Below are 18,030 nucleotides of genomic sequence, written 5' to 3' on the forward strand. Positions count from 1 at the left end.
TTTTTTTTTTTTATCTCCCCGCAGCCGATGCCCCCGGAGGTGTTTGCTCCCTCTGCTCCGGGCGGCAGCCCGCGGGCGATGCTGCGACCGTCCCGCCAGCCATAGCAAGGCACGGAGGCAAAGGGCAAGGCCGTTCCTCCCGCTGCCTTATCCGCCCCTTATCAGCCGGCATCCTTCCACCCGAGCAGAGCGGCGCGGGGAGCTTGAGCTCCCAGACGAGTCCAGCATCCCTCCTCGCTGCTCCAAGAGCCGTCGCGGCCRTGCCCAGGCCGGAGCTGGGGACAGCCACGGTGCCGGCAGGGCCAAGCCGCGGAGAGGCACCCGCCCAGCACAGGGTTGCATTAGCCTGTGGGCCTCAAGAACAGCAAAAAAAAACTGCTGATCAGCAAGCCCGGCTGCTTGCCAGTGCCCTGCGAGTGCACACAGGCCAAGGAAAAACCAGAGCCCTCCTCTCCCGCGGCCTGGCTGGGAAGGGAATTCCTCCGTGGCCCGCACAAGCCCGGCTGCTTGGCCAAGTCACAGGGCTTGGCTGGGCAGGACAAAGTCCCAGGGCGCTGAGAAAGTGCATAAAGCAAGACTCAGGCCCAAGTTACACTGAAAATGTTGAGCTTTTAGGTTTTATTTTAATGGAGGGATTCCCAAGGATCGAGCAAACCGTTTACGCGGAACCAGAAATTTATTTTCAAGCTTCCTCTAGGTTTCTCCTGTGCTGGCCACAGTTACCAAGGGAGCAAATGAAAAGCCCACGGTTCGCTCAGGTCAGCTCTCAGGAGAGATTCCCACCCAATTTTCAGCCCAGGACATCCTTCGGACGCTTACTCACATCAAGCCCTTCGGAGCCTTGCCTGCCATGGGAGCAGCACCCGCCTAGGTCAGATGGAGGGGCTGGGGGCTGCGCACCCTTCAGTGCGGGCGTCAGATCCGCTGGCTTCCCAGCAGAATCAGGCAAAAGCCCACCAATGCTAGCAGGGTCTCCGTTAGTGCCAACAGGCAAAACTTCATTCTCTGGGAGAGAAACACTTTGCATGGGTTATGGGGCGGGGTGGGGGGATGTTAACACAGGATCAGATGGTGTCCCCCTCCCAGGAAAGAAAGGGGGAGCTGCCTGCTCCCCTGGAGAAAYGATGCTTGAAGGGGCACAGGCTGCTGCGGTTCCCTGCCCCGGTCCAGGCACTGACCTGCTGCCACCTGTGGCAGGACAACCACCAGGGGCTTTTTTGGAATCTGCTCCAGCTCACTCAGCTCACTGTTACATGGAGAAGAGAACCTGCTGTGAACCATGGATCCCAGCTCTTTGTAACCAGGGCAAAGCCTCTCTGCATTTCGGGTCCACTCCCCTGGATAACCTGACTGTGCCCCGCTATGGGGGGGGGGGGGGTGGGAGCTGCTTTCCCCAGGCCCACAAAGGAGAGCACAAGGGCATCCACGGAACATCATGGAGGCAGTGAGGAGACGAGGAGGGCGCGCTTCTTCTCCCAGCTCCCTCACCCATGTCAGCTGGCTTCAGCAGCAGCAAGGAGCACTAGGCAAGTGAATAATCACATTACCCCCTCGTTATCGCCATGGGAAAAGGATTTTATTTCAGTTATCAGCTCATGGAAGAAGAAGGTGCTGTGTCACCCGTAAGCAGCAGGACACCCATCATGGATCAMGGGTGGGTCTTTCCAGGACTGAACCACATCCCTTGCAAGCCAAAGCCTGGAAGCCCCTGCCAATGGTCTAAGGGTGCTAACACCAGGTTCACCTTTCCTGTTATGTACTTGCCCATCTCAGCCCTCTCCCTGCTTCTCTTACTCCAGGCTGGGAAGGCAGCAGGACCTTGCTAGGCACTTTGGCCCTTGCTTTCATTGCATTTTGGTATCTCATGCCCTTACTCCCCACAGAGCTGGCACCGGGGGGGGGGGGGTCAGGACACTGCCCGGAAAGCCTTTGCCTCAGGTAAAAAAACAAACCGTCAAAAGCAATGTGTTTTAATGATTTCAGGTTTTAAAGCTTGTGAAAATAATAATAATAAAACAGATTTCCAGTCACGTGAAGGGCTTGGAAGCCCTTCCCCAATTTTTAAAAACAGAACAGAAGGAGCAAGCCCCTGTTAAGCCGACCAGATTCCCAGGTGACTGAATATACATTAAATCGCCTGGCTGCTTTGGCTCTTATCTACACTAGCACCGCTGCAGGCCAGAGACAGCTCCGAGAAGGGGAAAGCTCTGGCTAGCAGAGACAGCACCTTGCTTTGGGGTGACTTCTGTGGACGAGAGCTGGCTCTGTGGCATTTCCAGAAAGCAYCTGCCCATTGAGGTCTTGGTCATGGCTGCGCTGAAAGCACGATAACAACTATAACATCATGATGTTGCAAACGCTGAGAGCGGACGCTCTGTTTGGGCCAAGCACCTTGGAATGGCCCAGGAGTTTCCCAGCCTCCAGCAGAAGACAACAGGGATTTGGCAGCTCTGCCAGTGAAGTACCCCAAATCACAGCTGGCTTTTTACCTCGAGGAGGTGGTATGGGGTTTACAGCATTGCTAGAGACCTCCCATTCCCCCTTTCCCCAAGAAATGCAGAAGGGCATGGTTTAGACTACGGAGCTTTCTATTGCTAAATGTGATCTACAGCATACCGGCCTGGCTTGCCATATAACAACCCTTCCTTTACTCCAACTAAAATTTATCATCAGCTTTCATGAGGAAATGGAAAACAAAAACAATGAAGATTAAAGAAAAGTAAAGTATAAAAATATTTAAAAGTCACTCTCATTTCACTCGTTTYGACACTAAGCAATGGCTTTTTGGTGGTTTCTATTTTTGGTCTCGAGGAGCTGCAGGCTGGAGAACCAGCCGATGGGCCCTGCGGCCCCCTGTGTCGCAGAGGAGGACATCTCACATGCTTTCTCGAGAGGGTAGCAGAGCTTGGGAGGCTGGGGCAGGTGGCATCCCTCCAGCCCTGCTCAGATCAAGATCTGCAAGAAGAAGAAAGTGGWGCATTTGCGTAGTGCAGTACAGAGGCGTGCTCAGGATGATTTTTGTACTAGTTAAGAGCTGCAAGCTATTCTCATAGCAGAGCTTTTCYGCTGAAAATTTGCATTGAAAACAGCTTTGTTCTGTTTCTCCACAAAAGCAAGAAACCAGAGGAAATTAAGCATAAATACCCAAAATTAAGATACAGAACAAAACACGCCCGCCCCCCCCCAACCATTTACCAAAACCAACCTGAACCTCTGTTTTGAGGTTTGCGCAGAAAGCCTAGACATGGAGTAGGAGAAAAAAAACTAAACTACTTGGGTCAAGAACAGTTTTGTGCTGCGAAGGGGGTGCTGTGAGAGCAGTGGGATGTTTTTGTTGCAGCTGTACTGGGAATGCCTGCGCCAGGCAGCCAGCACCTGTGGGGAGCTGCACTCGTCGAAACGATCCTCCAGCAAGTGCAGCCACCCACACCGGCTACTGGAAGTCAGGGGTTAAAATTCCCTTAGGGGCAGCAGCCCTATAGAGTTGGCCACCTCCCTGCAAGTCCTGGCCTCCTACAGCTTAGCTAGATCCACTGTCTCGCCTAGCAGCCGTACCCCAACTTGTTCTCCAGCCCCAAGGCCAGKAGGTCCTGCCTGCCCACCTGATTCCCTGAATTTTGGTGGGGATCCTCTCCTTCCCCCTGGTGGTGAGACCACCCCAGGAYGTGGTGTGGGACTGGCGTGCGCACGTGCTGCTGCAGCAGTCCTGCCCTGATGGGGACCAGCAGTGTTACCTCAACCCAGGGTGGCCCATTCCTTGCTCTGCTGATGCCATGGAGGCATACGGCTACTGTGATCCCCCAAGCCATATAGCCACCGTGATTCCCCGAGCCGTACAGCCACCCGCTGCCCCAGCAGCCTGTAGGCAGAGAGGCGATAATGGGGTTTGGGCAGACGCAGCAAATATTTCAGGTGCTATGAGGCGGCAGGAGCCTCCTAGCTGGCTGGAGCAACCCAGGCAAGTGGCTCACTAGAGCCTGGAGTCAACTTCCAGCGCGTGAAGGCCCTGACAAGCCGGTCGCTGAAGCTACGAGTGCATAGCTGTGCAAAGAGCCCTGTCTTTACCTTGGCATTATTTCTATCCCCCAAGCATCTGCCCCCGGCTTATAGGAGCCTGGGCCAGAGAGCCCAGTCAACGGGAGCTGCGAAAGCTCCAGGTGCTCCCAGCACCTCCCCAGCGCTGCTCAGGGACAAACCTTCCCTCTGCCACTTCATGCAGACTTTGCTGGGGCAAATTTCAGGGGTTCTGGCACTGAGAAACGCTGACTCAAATCCCCAATGCTCCTCCAAGATCCTTTAGCTCTACCCTCAGTAAGAGACTTCCCTTTTCTTGTGGTCTTTCAACCTGATCTTCTTCATCTGTCCTTGACACCAGTTCACAGACAAACCTCTCCTTTCTCCACCCCATGTCCTGTCTCTGGTTTTCTCACATCCGCTGACGCTGAGGATGAATGACAGATGAGAGAGATGCAGACTAAGAAAGSGATGGGCACCTGAGCAGACAAGCAGACAGACAGACAGAGCGACCAACCGACCCGCTTGAGCATTTCCTTACTGGGAAATTTTGCAGTTTGTTGTGGCAACGTAGCGGCCGGTATAGTGAATATTGCACCTCACCACATTGTTCGTGAAGTCAGACTCCAGGACGATATATTTGGGGTTCACTTGGACCTAAGGGAGAAAGGTGAGAAATGTCACTCCCCAAAAATTAATAACTAGGGAAGAAATCCTGAACAGGGAGAGAAGGGTTCCCTGAGATAAATGCTAGTCCCTATGGCCACGTGCTGTGGGCTAACACCAGCATATTCCAACCCGGGGCCCACGTCCCACCAAACAACTGCATTCAATTATTCTTATTTTAAAAATAAACACACCTCTCACATGCAGGCAAKCAAAAAAAGAGAGCTGAGGGAAGGGGGCAACGGAGGGGCTGTCACAGATGAGACTCTTTCTCTATCCATTTTTGCTAGAAATAAAACCAGTTGTAGCAAGGTGGGAGGGGGATTTTCCCCCTGGAAAGATTAAAGAAATGCTTTGTCTGAAGAACAAAAAGATTAGGTGCTCTKTTGATTAAAAAGCTTTGCAAAACGCTAAGTTTGAGCTAAGCGCCCACATGCTCAAGGGTACGTTGAAGCAGATGGCAGCACGGGGAACTGTGCTGGGTGTGTTACAGCAGCTTRGCTGAGGGAAGGTAATTCCTGGCTGAGACGGTGAGACATAGAGATCAGTAAATGTTTAACCCCCCTAGAGCGGATCTGATATCCCCACGGAGTGAAGGGCAGCAATTTACYCCATCCTTTCACCCCTTTTTTAGGCTGGTGACTCAAGCATGAGTGTGAACATATACAAAAAAGGTGAATGGCTGCAAATCAGCTGGTTGAGAGGAAYCCAGACCAACTCCAAATCAATAACGGCTGTCCTTGGAAATTTCCCTGTGCTGCCTCTCTCCCCTACCGTGGCCTGGCAAACCACAGCACTCACCTTTAGGACATAATTCCCTGGTTGCACATCTGTTATATCGATCCACTGGCAGTCGATGTCAGCGTTGTAGGTGTCGTAGCAACCTGGACTCAAGCCCTGTGGGAAGAAAAGAGGCAGYATGGCTTTGGAGCACTGCTTTGGAAGCTGAGGAGCCCCACGGCACCCTTCGAGCACCTCCAGCAGACGGAGGTGATGAATCATGGCCTAAATAGCAAGATAGTTTTTCTGTAGCCTCTCGCTGGTATCTCCATCTCCTCCCAGCCTCCCACTGGGCCCCATTCACCCCAACCCACCTGGGTGTGTGAAGTGCAGGCATAGCGCTTTAGGTTCCCAAAGTCACAGGTGGTGTCCTCCAGGCAGAAGCTGGCCTTGTGGCCCTCGGCCACCTTCCTCCCCGTGGTGGCATCCAGGAGGTCGTAGTGACTGAACTCATCCATGCTGTGGTAGTGCCTGGAGGACAGACAGTGTCAGGGTGACTGTGCTCATCATGGGACTGAAGTATCACACTTGTCCCCTCTCCCCAGTCATGTTTTTGGGAAGATGTAGAGGGCTGGTAGCAGCTCCACACTCCCTGACTTCCCATGGCCCCATGTCTAAGGTAGCCCAAGGGACATAAGTGTGGGAGCTTGGTGGTTACTGGAGCAAAGAAGAGAAGAAGACAGGCAAAGCAAGGGTATCAAAAATGTTGGAGCAGCGGAGAGAAGGAGAAAGGAACAAAAAAAAGAAAGAGAGGGGGGCACTTCATCTTTAATGAAACGATGTTAAAAGGGCAGCAGAGAGGGAGCGAGGAAATGAGCAGGAGGAGGAGGGATGGGGACATTCATGTGAGCCTGCCCATGACCAAATTATGGGGGCTCAGCGGCTCTGGGCCCCGATCCAGCCGAGCACCCGACAAAGCCGCCGGCGCGCCGGCCCGGCCTCCCGCAGCCCCCACTCACTGGTGACAGCTGTGCCACTCCCAGCTGTGCCGGGGACGGCTGGGCAGAAAGTCCGCCGTGCCCTGGTTCTTCACCCGCTGCGGGAACCTCAGCAGCACCCGCACGTCGTAGTCCGTGGCCTCGGCGGTGTAGGCGGTGCTGGGCACAGGGGAAGGAAAGGGGACGTGGGGAAGGCTGGCACCCTCAGCCACCCTGCCCGGCTCCCCCTCTCCAGACACCCCCAGCCTGACAGAGGTGCAGCTGGCACCTCCACGCRCTGGCAGCCCAGTTCTCCCGAGAGCTCAGTATCCCTGAAGGAGGTTGGATTTCCCTGAGTGCTGCTCTCCTAGAAGGAGATAGCCGGGATGCCAGATTTTCCTAAAGCGCCTGCTGGGCGCAGCCAACCCRGGCTGCAGAGCTGCTGGACGGCTCTCCGAGAGCCGCCTGGAGCAGCTGGCTCCTCTGCAGCTCAGCGGTGGCTGGCAGCAGCCCTCAGACAGGCAGGTTTAAGAGAGAAAAAAATCCCCAGCAAATAAATCTGTAGGAAGATTTTCCTTAGTGGAAAACCAGATTATGAAAAAATAACAACAGGAGAGAAGTGCTCCCTTCCCCCTTGCCAGCACCTGCCAAACAACTTTTTCTTTCTCTTCTCTTCTTTTTCCTCTCCTCCCCTCTTTTCTCTCCTCTCCTCTTTTCTCTCAACACCAGCCTTTTGCTTTTCACACAACTCTCTTCACTTTTTCCTAGGATCTGTCCATGCCCTGTTAGCTCACACCAGTGCCAGCTCCCTGCAAGCCTTAAGGTCTCCTCTCTTGCTCCAAGCAGGAAAGGTGGAACGCAAGTATTTCCTCTCTTTCTATAGTCCTCGGGGGAGAGGGRTTACACTGTGAGCAACAAGCCGGAGGAATTAGCAGATGCTTCACTGAGTTGTTCGGTTTACGCGATGCTAAATTTGCTGTCTGTCCCGGACGCGCRGCAGGGCCATGGGGCTGCTGAGCCCCGAGCGGGCYCGTCGCCAGACTTCGATTCTGCGCRCAGGGAYGCGCACCGCTTTTGGGCCCGATACCACCAACCTGCCTTAAACAAGATTATATTTGGTGGGCCAGCAGGCAAAGCCCTCTGGTAGAAGCTTCTGCGAAGCTGCCCCCTCGTCAAACTAGACCCTCAGCCTGCTGCAGGCAGCCCACGGTGSCCGCTTGCCCCATGCCAATCCCCCAGCCCCACCGTGCTCCTACCTGGCCAGGCACTTCTCCTCCGCAGCGCAGCGCAGGGAGTACAGGTGAGCTCTCTGGACGTAGGTGGAGGCCTGGACATAGTTTGGATCTGGCACCAAGTCTGGGAGGCCTGTAAGGAGAGAAGACATAGTCCTTTCAGAGGACTTACAGAAGACATAGTCCTTACTGAGAAAAGGCTTCGGCGGATGCAGTGATTTACTCTCGCTTTCCCCGGGGGGCTCCTCGCACGTGCGTGCCTGACACAGCGTTTCCAGACCCGGAGGCAGCCGGCCCTGACCTTGTTGGGAAGGCTTGCTTTGGTGATGGCCACGTTTTTTTAATTTCAGCTAAAGACGGAAAATCCTCTCTCCCCCACCCCAGCCCCATGGCTTTTGTTGGCAAATCAAAATCCTGCATTTTCAAAAGCTGTATTGCTCAACCCATCCTCCTGGAACTGATTAAACGAGAGACTTCGCGGCCGTGTTACCCATCAGTCGGGCGAGGGATTATCGGGTTCCCCCCTTTCCAGACTCGCCGCACCATCGGCTTCCACTGGAGCAGCAGCCGGGGATGGAGGGGTGACACGATACGGGGAAAGGGGGTATCCCACGAGCTGTTTCTCTTTTGCCTTTCCCGTATGTAGTAGTGATGAAAGGTGCTTGTGTAAGAGCCTCGACAAGTGCCACTGAGTCCTCTTTTAAGCCACAAATGCCCAGTCACAGAGCAAGCAGCAAGTTCGCCCTCTCCCCACAACCTTGGCCCCGGAGTGCCCCCAAGCAGGCTCCCGACGAAACGAGGTGCTCTGCTCATGCGAGGCRGCGGGGGAGGCAAACCACAACCGTGCCCCGGCTGAGCATCTCCCATCGCGGCCCCGCTCGGGCACCACGGCTTAGCCACGAGCAGCAGAGCGAGCCTCAGCCCAGGACGGTGGGGCTGCCCCTCCTTGGCGCCCTGCACATTCCTTGGCCACAGTCTGGTGTTTCATGTGGCTTCAAAATATCCTTTCTCATATGTTAAATAGCTTTGGTATGTCCATTACTTTTCAGGCTAGSTTTTCTCCAGCCGCCTCCAGTTCAGCTGTGTTCCCAGCGAGCAGAGAGAGGGCTGGGTTGGGAACTGGCTTGGGGTTTTTGGTCTCTGTCACTGAGCAGGCAGGAGGCTGCAGCGGTTCTCAGGGACCTGGCTCCCCTCTTAGCTGAAACCTGGATTCAGGGTTTCATTTTTGCCCTTAGCTTGTGGCAATTTTGCCTTAAGTAAGTTTGCTCATATCTACCACATTGTKGGTTGAGCCAAATCACAGGCTGCTGGTGCCCAGGAGCTGCTTTTCAGGCTGCCTGTAGACTYGGGAAGAATCCACTCTGCTCAGGTCTAATTTGTCACATTTTTAAAGCTTTTCTTTGTGGCAGGATCCTGGAAACTAGCAGRTCTCGTTGCTTTTTCTCCAGGCAACAGTTAGGATCTCACACCTGGGCTCCGGGAACAGGGAGGCCAAGTGCAGATTTGTGCACCCCATGCTCACATCTAGCTGACATCGGAGTAACCCATCCTACAAAGGATGGGCGGTCTAGCCATGAGGCCTGTGGAAGAGGAGGTGGACTTGGCTTTTGGCYTCAAGTGCTATTATTCCTCCTCCCTTTCTGTTTCTGACATTGCCCTCAGAGCCTTACGTTTTGGAACTAGACACAGTAAACTCCAGACAGTCCCTGTCAAGGAGATGTTGTCCTTATTTATTTATTTTTCTAAGAGGGATAGTTAGATAGCTGTGGTTTCACGACAGCATCCCTGCATACTCGTGCCTCATCCCACCAGCAATCCCCTGTTTGTGGGCATGAGCCTTGCTGGACAAGGAAGCAGCCTGGCCAAAGTGGTAGTGATGCAAGGTCATTAATGGCCAGGAGAGGCTRGAAAGAGATTGGGGATGGGTGGAGGCTCACTTGGCTTCCCAAACCATGACAGACCTCAGCTGGACCCAGCACTATGTTCCTCAGGCCCACCATGAGCAGCAGAAGAGCCTGACTTGAACCCAAACCCAGGCTGGATCCATGACCACTTGCAAGGGGTCTCTCCACCCRGAAATACCCTTTTACCTCTCACTGCCTCTGATTTCTAAAGACTCCTCTCAGGACCACTCAACTATTTCCTCCTAAAGTCTCTTCAGATGCTGCTCATCAACAGGTTGAAGTACAGAGAATCTGGGGCTTCTTGGGATCAGGACCATGCTGACCTTAGCTGCAAAAGARGAGCCTTCCTCAAGTCCTAGCCTCTCCTGCCACCATTAGACTCTTGTTCCAGCTGGTCCAGCCCCTGTGCYATGCCACCATCCTTTTAGGGGAGTGGAGAGATGCAGTTAGCTTCAGGGGAGCTGGGTCAGCAGCTCTTTTTTGCACTATGAGCATTTTGAGTGTGTTTCCTTTTTTCCTCCTCCCTTTTTTCTTCTTTTCTATTTTTTTTTTATTTTTTTTTTCCATGGGCAAAAAGAACAATGCCTTCTTGTTTCTTGGCTTGGCTTCCCTTGAGGGAATCACGTCACTGGATTGGAGCTTGTTTCCTGCCTTGGTGCTTGGTCATCGCTGGTGATGTAATACCCAGGGGGGGGCCTGGGTGCAGTGCAGTGGGGGGGGCTGTCTCCAGTTGGGGCAACTCAGTTAAAGGAGATCTTTCCCTTTGCAAAAAAAAAAAGAAGAGAGCCAGCGAGCGAGTCCCCCGCCAGGCTGCCTTGCGGGGAGCCCGTCCAGCACTGGGTCTCGGCCTGTTTGCAAGATGATTTCACGCAAACACTTGGAGAGGAACATTTGTCATCATTTAGAAAATAATGTTTCCTCCTCGCTGTTGTTTATAGTAAATTCTTGGACGTCCTCAATAGAAATCTGACTCCTTTCCCAACAGCACTTTTTTTCCCCTTGACATGTGTGTTGTGTAGCTCAGCCCGGACTGGCCAGCTGGGCCAGCCCCAGCGTTATTGTAGGGTTGTGTCGCTGSCTGGCCAGGACTGGGGCAGGCCGGGATATTCCTCTATTTGAGCTTAGTCTGGGGCTCTCCCTTCTGCCAGTCCTGGGCCTGGCAGCCCCCCACGAGTAGCTCCAGATGGGGGGAACCACGGCAAGAAAACACTTGTGTTTCTCCTCCTCAGCTCCTTCCCTTCCAGCCTGCCCAGAGATCAACCAGAGAAGACTTCCATATTATGCACCATGAAAATAATAATTTTTAAAAAGGCATGTTCACTAGTGTGCTATTTGTGCAGGTGCAGAGGGCTTGGAGCAGGCAAAGGCGGCAGGACGCCCAGGGTCGCTCCGTCTGGTGTGAGGCGCTCCCATTTCTCCTTTAATTGGAGAGCAGGGCAGGTGAGGAGCCTCCGGTGTCATTCGGCTCCGCTCCCAGCCCGTGGTCCCTTTGCCATGAGATGGGGAGCTCAGCCGAAAGCTGAGTGCATGCAAAAACCTCATTTTCCAAGTTTTACACTGCTCAGGACCTCGRGGTCCCATCCGCTGGCCCCAGGACAGGGGTGGCGATGCTGCCCCTCTCCTTCCGGCCACCCCGAGGGCAGCGGCTGGGCCCAGGGCATCCTGGGGCCTCCAGATGGGACGCGGCGTGAGGGCTACCAGGATGCGAGCAGCCAAAGTGTGGGCCCCCCCCCAACCCCTCCAGGGCAGCCAACATCACCGCTCAGCCTGGCGACCATCCGCAGGGGAGAAACATCCTGCCACGCCGCGGGAACCGAGCCTTGTCCCTCACTCCGAGGGCCATGGCCCCCCCAGGGGCCCGCCGTGCCGGGTGTCTGCCCCCTCCACCCATGCAGCCAAGTCAGATCCCGGTGGGAACTGGCGAGGAATACGCTGGGCTGAGCAGTTGCTAGGTGACCCGCGTACACCCATGGAAAGAAAAGGAAAATAAATGTAATCAGAGCCATGTGGCGGCAGGAGGAGTGGAGCGCCGTGGCCGCCCGCGCCAAGCTGCCCGTGGTCCTCCCGCAGCGCAGCACCGCGGGGCCATGCTGCTGCCGCCAGCCTGGGGCTCGGCGGGCACTGCCCCAGGGCAGCCGCGTCCATGCCTTCGCCCCAGTCAAAGGCTCAGCACAGCTCAGCATGTGTGCCGACGTACCGCAGCCAGAGCTGGAGACCACACGTTTGCCCTTCTTTGCAGCAAGTTGGGAAAGGATGGCATCCCAAGCCACAGCACAAGCCAGCTCTGGCTTCCCAGGTTGGATGGTGGTGGTGCTCCACTGCCCACCACATTCCAGGGTCTCCTCCCTGCTTTCCAGACAGGAGATGAATAGTGCTTTCCTGGCAGCCTGCCCATGCCATGCAGTTTCCCTTTCAGGACAGGAGGCAGAAGACAGGGGCCAAGGTTTGATGAAGCCCAGTTCTGGTCCAGCTGGGGCTGACTGCTCCTGGAGGCACAAAGGTCTTCCCAGCATCACCGCACCGGTGCTTCATCACTTGATGCTTGGCAATGACGGTTGGGGGGCAGATGGACAAGCAGTGACATCAAACTCAGTGCCACCACCAACCATGTCCAACCACACCTACCAAAAGAGAGGACTTCCTGGAGGGACAACAACTGCTTCTGACCCACAGCTACAGTCAAAACTTTGGCCCAGGTGCCCCATCCTCAGGCTAGCATGTCCTCAGGTGTCACTTCACCAGCCATGCAGAGCCCTAAGGCAGTGCTGCAGGTCGACCCTGAGCATAAATCTCCAGCTCCTGGAGACATGTGATTTCCAAAACCCTCTCCCACTCAAAAATAAAACAGGGATGCCTAGTTCTGAAGAGAGCGGGGAAACCCTTCTGCAGGCCTGAAYAGCAGAAGGTCGAAAACCAAGAGGCAAAATAAAAGGCAGATTTTTTTTAAAAAAAGCCATAGGAAGATAGATGTCTGGGCTAGCTTCTGCCTTGCAGGAGCTGAATCACAATTTAGCAATAGCCAACTTTGTCCAAAGAGACCCCCCCTTCCTTGCTCTGGTTTCTGAAGCTGAATATTTCCCATAGGATTTTTTCCTACGTCTTTTGAAGGCAAGGCAAAAAGTAAACCACTGCATGTTTTTCAATGAAAAACTGTTGCGGTCAATCAGGAAAAGAGGAAAAAGTGAAGGAGAGGAGGCACAAGAAAAAGAAAAAAGAGGGAGATCAGATGAAGAAGCGACTCTTAGAAACAGCCTCAGGTACAATAGAGRGACTACACCAAGGGCTGGAAATAAAAGCAGGAAAGTTGAATGGAGGAGAAGAAAAACGGATGAGGCTGACAGGCTCCGTGAAGCTGACTCAGAGGCACATTAGAGCAGACAGAGGGAAAAACAAACGATAGAGTAAATGGAGCAAGGAGGAGGGACGGGGGTTGTTTTTATTTTAGAAAGTTCACATGTGTTTAATATTGCAAGTTGACAAGAATATATACAGACACTGCTTCCCTCTGCTTCCCAAGCCCTCGGAGCCAGGCCAAAAGGAGATGAGGTCAAACTCATAAAATTAGCCCTTTGTTCAGCATTGCTTGCATGAAACATGGGCTTGGAGGGGTCTGGGCTCCAGCGCAGGCTTGAGGCCTCATATGCCCTCGAACACTGGAATTTTCCATAGTCACAGCTTCTTGACAGAGCCCTGCTTTCTCCTCTATCAGAAAAAAGTGACTCCAGGTAAGAGGTAGAAACCTCTAATCCTGCTGGTYGGAGTTTCCTGGGTACAAAGGAGAGAACTGACAGTCCTGGGTCACTCTCCCAGAGCCATGTTCAAAGGAAAGCAGTTGCATCTAGCGGGACCTCAAACTTCCCCAGGTTCTTATTTGCATGGGGTGGCTTTGTCAGAGGCCCTGTTAATCCTACAGTTGCGTCCCTTCTCCCAAGGAACCATCTGCCTGGAGCTGTTTTCCTGCTGAGGGGCCAGCTAAAATCAGGCACTGTCCCAGCACATGATAAGAAACAACTCCAGTTCTGAGGAACTCACGGTCCTCRTAGGGCCCATAAAAGCCAGTGGATGACACTTGACACTCGGGAAGGAGTAGTATCTCCATTATACAGCTCAGCAACTCCAAAGAATAGCTACAGCCCTGCAGAAGATAGCTGCTCAGATAAGTAACCTTCTGGAAAAGACCCCATCTGAGCTCAGAGAGGACTTTGCTGCCAAGTGTGGTGGGAAATGCTTGGTCAACATCAGTGACTGTAACAGGAGATACATCAGGAGCACAAGCTGCAGCAAGAACTGATACATTCRTATCAGCCTGCCATGACATTCATGTCCTGAGGAGACCTTAACATTCAGAGCAAACCTCAGCAGCCTCGTACCTTAGCAGTACTGAAGCCATCAGATCCAATGGATTTACTAAGGCTCCAGCCTGCATTCCCACAKATAGGCCACAAAGCCACAGGGAAGGACACCACGGACACCAACCGCCAYGACCCTATGTGCTTCTCTTTCATGCTGTTTGTTATTCAGGCACAAGCTATCTACACAGCATTAGGGAGGACCAAGGTGGGGTATCCGCAGGAGAGCATTAGCCCTCATGCTTGTGACAGGATTGAAAATATAATTCAAACTCTGCACAGGCTTGGCTTTCACAAGCCAAGAGCTCCTTTGCATGAGATGGAAGGTTTGTGATTTGGCACCTAGACAAGACTGATCTTGAGAGCAAGATGGGACCTGGAATCAGCTTGCAACACAGACCTYTGCATGGATTAAAACGCCCCTGGAGGCTTCCCCATTTCCTTTGGGATTTAGTTTCATCGTGGACACTTTGTCCACTTCAGGTGCTCTTGGGTGGGAGATCTGAGGACTTTTGGTATCTGTCCTCCTTTCTTTGTCACAGCCTGATCTGTCGCATTTCYTTCTTTTGAACAAGCCATCTCTGACCCTCATCTCTCACATCCACTTGAGTCTGATGCTCCAAGAAGACAGACTCATTGGATCTGTAACAGTCTCTTCAACTCACTCATGCCTGGAGTAGAGGGAGTAGCTATGAATTACCCACGGAATGTGTGGTGAAAGCTAGGGATGGCAACGACTTTGGGATCTGTCTACATTCTTCATTCAATGTAGATCTAAGCTTATGCGCAAGACTAGACTCACAATCCACACTGCAGTCCCTCCAGCCTGCACCAAGGGGCCACCCAAGCTACGGCCAGTCTCTGGACCAGTAAAACAGGTGGAAAGCACYCACATGGTTTAGCATTGCTACCCTCACTTCCCAGTCTGTTCTTCCCTTCATGCAGCAGAGCTAAGTACCACGTCACACTAATAACTGCTGCGCGTGGTCATTACTCAGCCGTGGCGCCGCACTGTCAGACACTCCACCATGTCATTCTTGGCACAAAATGGCAGTAACCTAGCAGGCAGAATGAGCCAGGAAGAGCCTGAATGCAGACTATCACAGCCATCAGTGAGGATCAAGACAGAGCCAGAGGTTGAACAGTACTTGCTGTTGGCCCATACTTGTGCCAGAACTGGACTGCAAAAGGCTGTCAACTGCTGTCTTCTAAGATGTCTTTGTTGAGTATTTTGGGTGGAAGGAGGCAGACAAATGACGATGCTCGTGCAGCCCTTATAAACCAACTTGTAAAAGCCAGTGATCTGATTGCTTAATTAAAATCCCCAGGTGCCTGTAAGCCAGCACAGCGAGTGGCCTGGAATGCCGCACATTCCTTGCAGACCGTGAGCTGGAACCGGGCTGGATTACTCAGTGCTTGAAGAGATTAGGAGCATAATTAACATTCAATTCTGTTTTAAAAGTGATTCGACCAATTATAAAACCTGCCTGAAGGGTGGCTCTGCATGTTACAGGCCTCTGTTTGTAATGCCCAGGGAGATTCCCAGCTTTCCCTGGAAAAAGCGCGGCTGGAGGTAGTGACCAGATGGCCTGGATGAGAGAGGACTGCAGTAGAGAGAGCGTACAATGGGATGACCCCAGAAAGCCACTAGGGCCAAAGCAGTTTCCCTCTGTCCTCTCCTTTGCCAGGGATTCCCTGGAATGCTCGCTGATCTCTGTCCCCTACTCATACAACGTCTCGTGTGGGATTTCTGCTGTAATATAATATGCCGTGACCCCAGCATGCAGTACACATCTACTCCATGAATGCAGGATGGGCCAGGATGCAGGTCATCCACAGGATGCCTGTGCTGATGCAGTCAGCGTGACTACGTCTTCCTAAGGACACCGATGAAGGGTCAATTCACGACAAGAGCAGGGCCGTGCTTGTGAAAAAAAATCCTGTATTAGCCAGGATCTAAAATCCTAACTCCCCTCCTTGCGGTCACCGAGTCACTGCTGATTTCTCCATCACTTCTACCATGACAGCTGGCCTGGAGTTCCACCTTGTCCTTCCACCAGCACACCTGGCCCTTTAGCATTGAGGCACCTCCCGCTCTGATAAATGGGACAAGCTCTAAATCTTGTCCCGGGGTGAGCCAGAAGCTGTTAGTCCTGTACCAAGCTGCTGCTCACAAGGTGCTACTGCTAGACGTGGAGAGGGTAGAGGTCTGGAGGAAGTCTCCCTGTAAAAACTCCGATCGTAAGCTCTTTCCCACACATCTTCTGTGGGGCCAGATGGACCTCGGGTTGACCCAGGCTGGCTGTTCTACTCTGTTTACTTCCTTGCACGCAATGGAGCTGTGCTCAAATAGGGCTGGGACTAACACTTCTCGCCGAGCATGAACCATCTGGGACAAGCTTTTCTCAGAAACCATAGGGTTGGATGGGTTTAGGGGGTCACACGGGTCAGAGGCTCCAGCTGAGAAGGGCTTCCCAGGGGATGGGCAAGTAACAGACCCGCTGGGCTGCTCCTGCTCACGTCCTCAAGCCTTGCTCCAAATTTCAACACAGAGCAAAAACTCTCCCCAAACCTCAGCCAAAAGCCACAGGATTTCATCACTATTGGGGTCAGTAGGACGTGAAATTACAGCGTCCCTGCTGTGACCTTTGCTGCGCTGCTCCCTTGAGGGCTGGAGATCGCGGTGCAGAGCTGGGTCACAGGGCAGCGCCCACTGCCTCGTTCCACGGGCGGCCAGCACGTGGGGGGGGGGGGAAACAGGAAAATGCAGCCTGAGTGATGCAGCGCAGACGCACCCCGCGGACGCGGCGTGTCCCTCGCGCAGACGCACCCCGCAAACGAAGTGCAGTCCAAGCACGGAGCACGCATCTGCCCCAGGAACGCACGGCGGCCGGGATCGTGGCACAGACCTGCCCCGGGAACGCCGGCTGACCCGGGTGCAGCGCGGACGCASCCCGGGAACACGCTGTGCCACCAGCACACGGCACGCATCCGCCCCGCGAGCGTCGGCTGACSGGGGTCTCAGCACAGACCCACCCCAGCAACACAAGCCTGGACCCTGCTGGGCCTCGGGCCTTGGCACAGCTTCTCTTCCCTCCCTCTTTCCCACCACGTGGAGCATCATTCCCAAACCAYGCAGGGTCTCCACAACCCCCGTCCCTCGGGAGCACCCATGCCACGCGCACCCCGGCCCGGCCCCGCGCCGTGCCCGCCGGTGCACCGCTGCGCACGTCCTCCCCGGCACGGCGGGCTGGCGGCCCCGGAGGCGACGTCAGACGGAGGTGCAGGGAAGCACCCGGGGGTGGGGGTAGGGGGGTCCCGCCGCCACCGCGCGCACTCACCCCGTCCGTTCGGGCTGGGCCTGTAGACGCTGCCCACGCTGAGCCGGGGCTGGCCRGCGGCGTGGCCATCGGGGAGCGCTTGCGGCACCTCGGGGCTCCTCGCGGGCAGGAAGGGCTCGGGCCGAGGAGCCCCGTAGGGCTCCAGCTGGCGGAACGGCGGCTGCGGCGCGTACGGCTCGGCCGGCACGTTGCCGTAGGGCGGGCGCTGGCCCGGCGGCGGCTCGGCGGCGTTGGCCGGCACGCCGGCGGCGGCGTTGCCGTCCTGCTCGCCGGCGTCGTGGTACAGGCTGTGCGAGTAGCGGCGGTCGAGGCTGTCCGGCGGCGCCGCCGGCACGTAGGGCCGCTCCTGGGCCGGGTAGTAGCCGTGGGCTCGGTAGGGGCTCTGCTCCTCGCCGTACTCCTCGTAGCGGCCCCGGGGCTGGAAGGGGTAGACCACGCTGGCGCTGGCCGCCGCCGCCGCCGCCGCCCCGCCGGGGCCSCGGTAGTAGGCGTACGCCTCGTCGTAGGCGCGCGGCGCCTCGTAGCCCTCGTGCTGGCTGCCGTAGGGCGGCTGCTGGAAGGGCACCTGCGCGTAGGGCGGCTGCCCGAAGGACGAGTAGGCGAAGGACGCCGCCGCCGAGGAGGAGGAGGAGGAGGAGGAGGAAGCCTGCCGCTGGCGGGCGGCGGGCGGCCGGAGGCGCTGCGAGCCGGTGCTGTCCCCCACGGGGCCCTCGCGCCAGTTGTCGGGCACCTGCCCGAAGCCGAAAGGGTGGCGCGTCTGCCCGCGCACCGTGTCGGAGCCGGGCCGCAGGGGCACGGCGGGCGCCTGGCGGCGCACGTTGCCCGGC

General features: G+C 55.1%; 1 protein-coding gene across 1 annotated transcript; it reads right to left on the minus strand.

The window, feature by feature from the left end:
- Nucleotides 1-1,554: 1,554 nt before the first annotated feature.
- On the minus strand, nucleotides 1,555-18,029 carry LOXL1 (lysyl oxidase like 1; the record flags this gene model as incomplete). Its single annotated transcript, XM_085304025.1, has 7 exons — nucleotides 1,555-2,955; nucleotides 4,556-4,671; nucleotides 5,482-5,577; nucleotides 5,775-5,931; nucleotides 6,420-6,557; nucleotides 7,634-7,742; nucleotides 17,204-18,029. Coding segments are annotated over 7 exons (1,449 nt in total), but the record flags the coding sequence as incomplete, so codon positions are not given.
- Nucleotide 18,030: the final 1 nt, after the last annotated feature.

This window comes from Rhea americana, unplaced genomic scaffold (genome assembly GCF_003343005.1).
Source record: "Rhea americana isolate MKP2758 unplaced genomic scaffold, rheAme1 scaffold_201, whole genome shotgun sequence".
Classification (NCBI taxonomy): Eukaryota; Metazoa; Chordata; class Aves; order Rheiformes; family Rheidae; genus Rhea; species Rhea americana.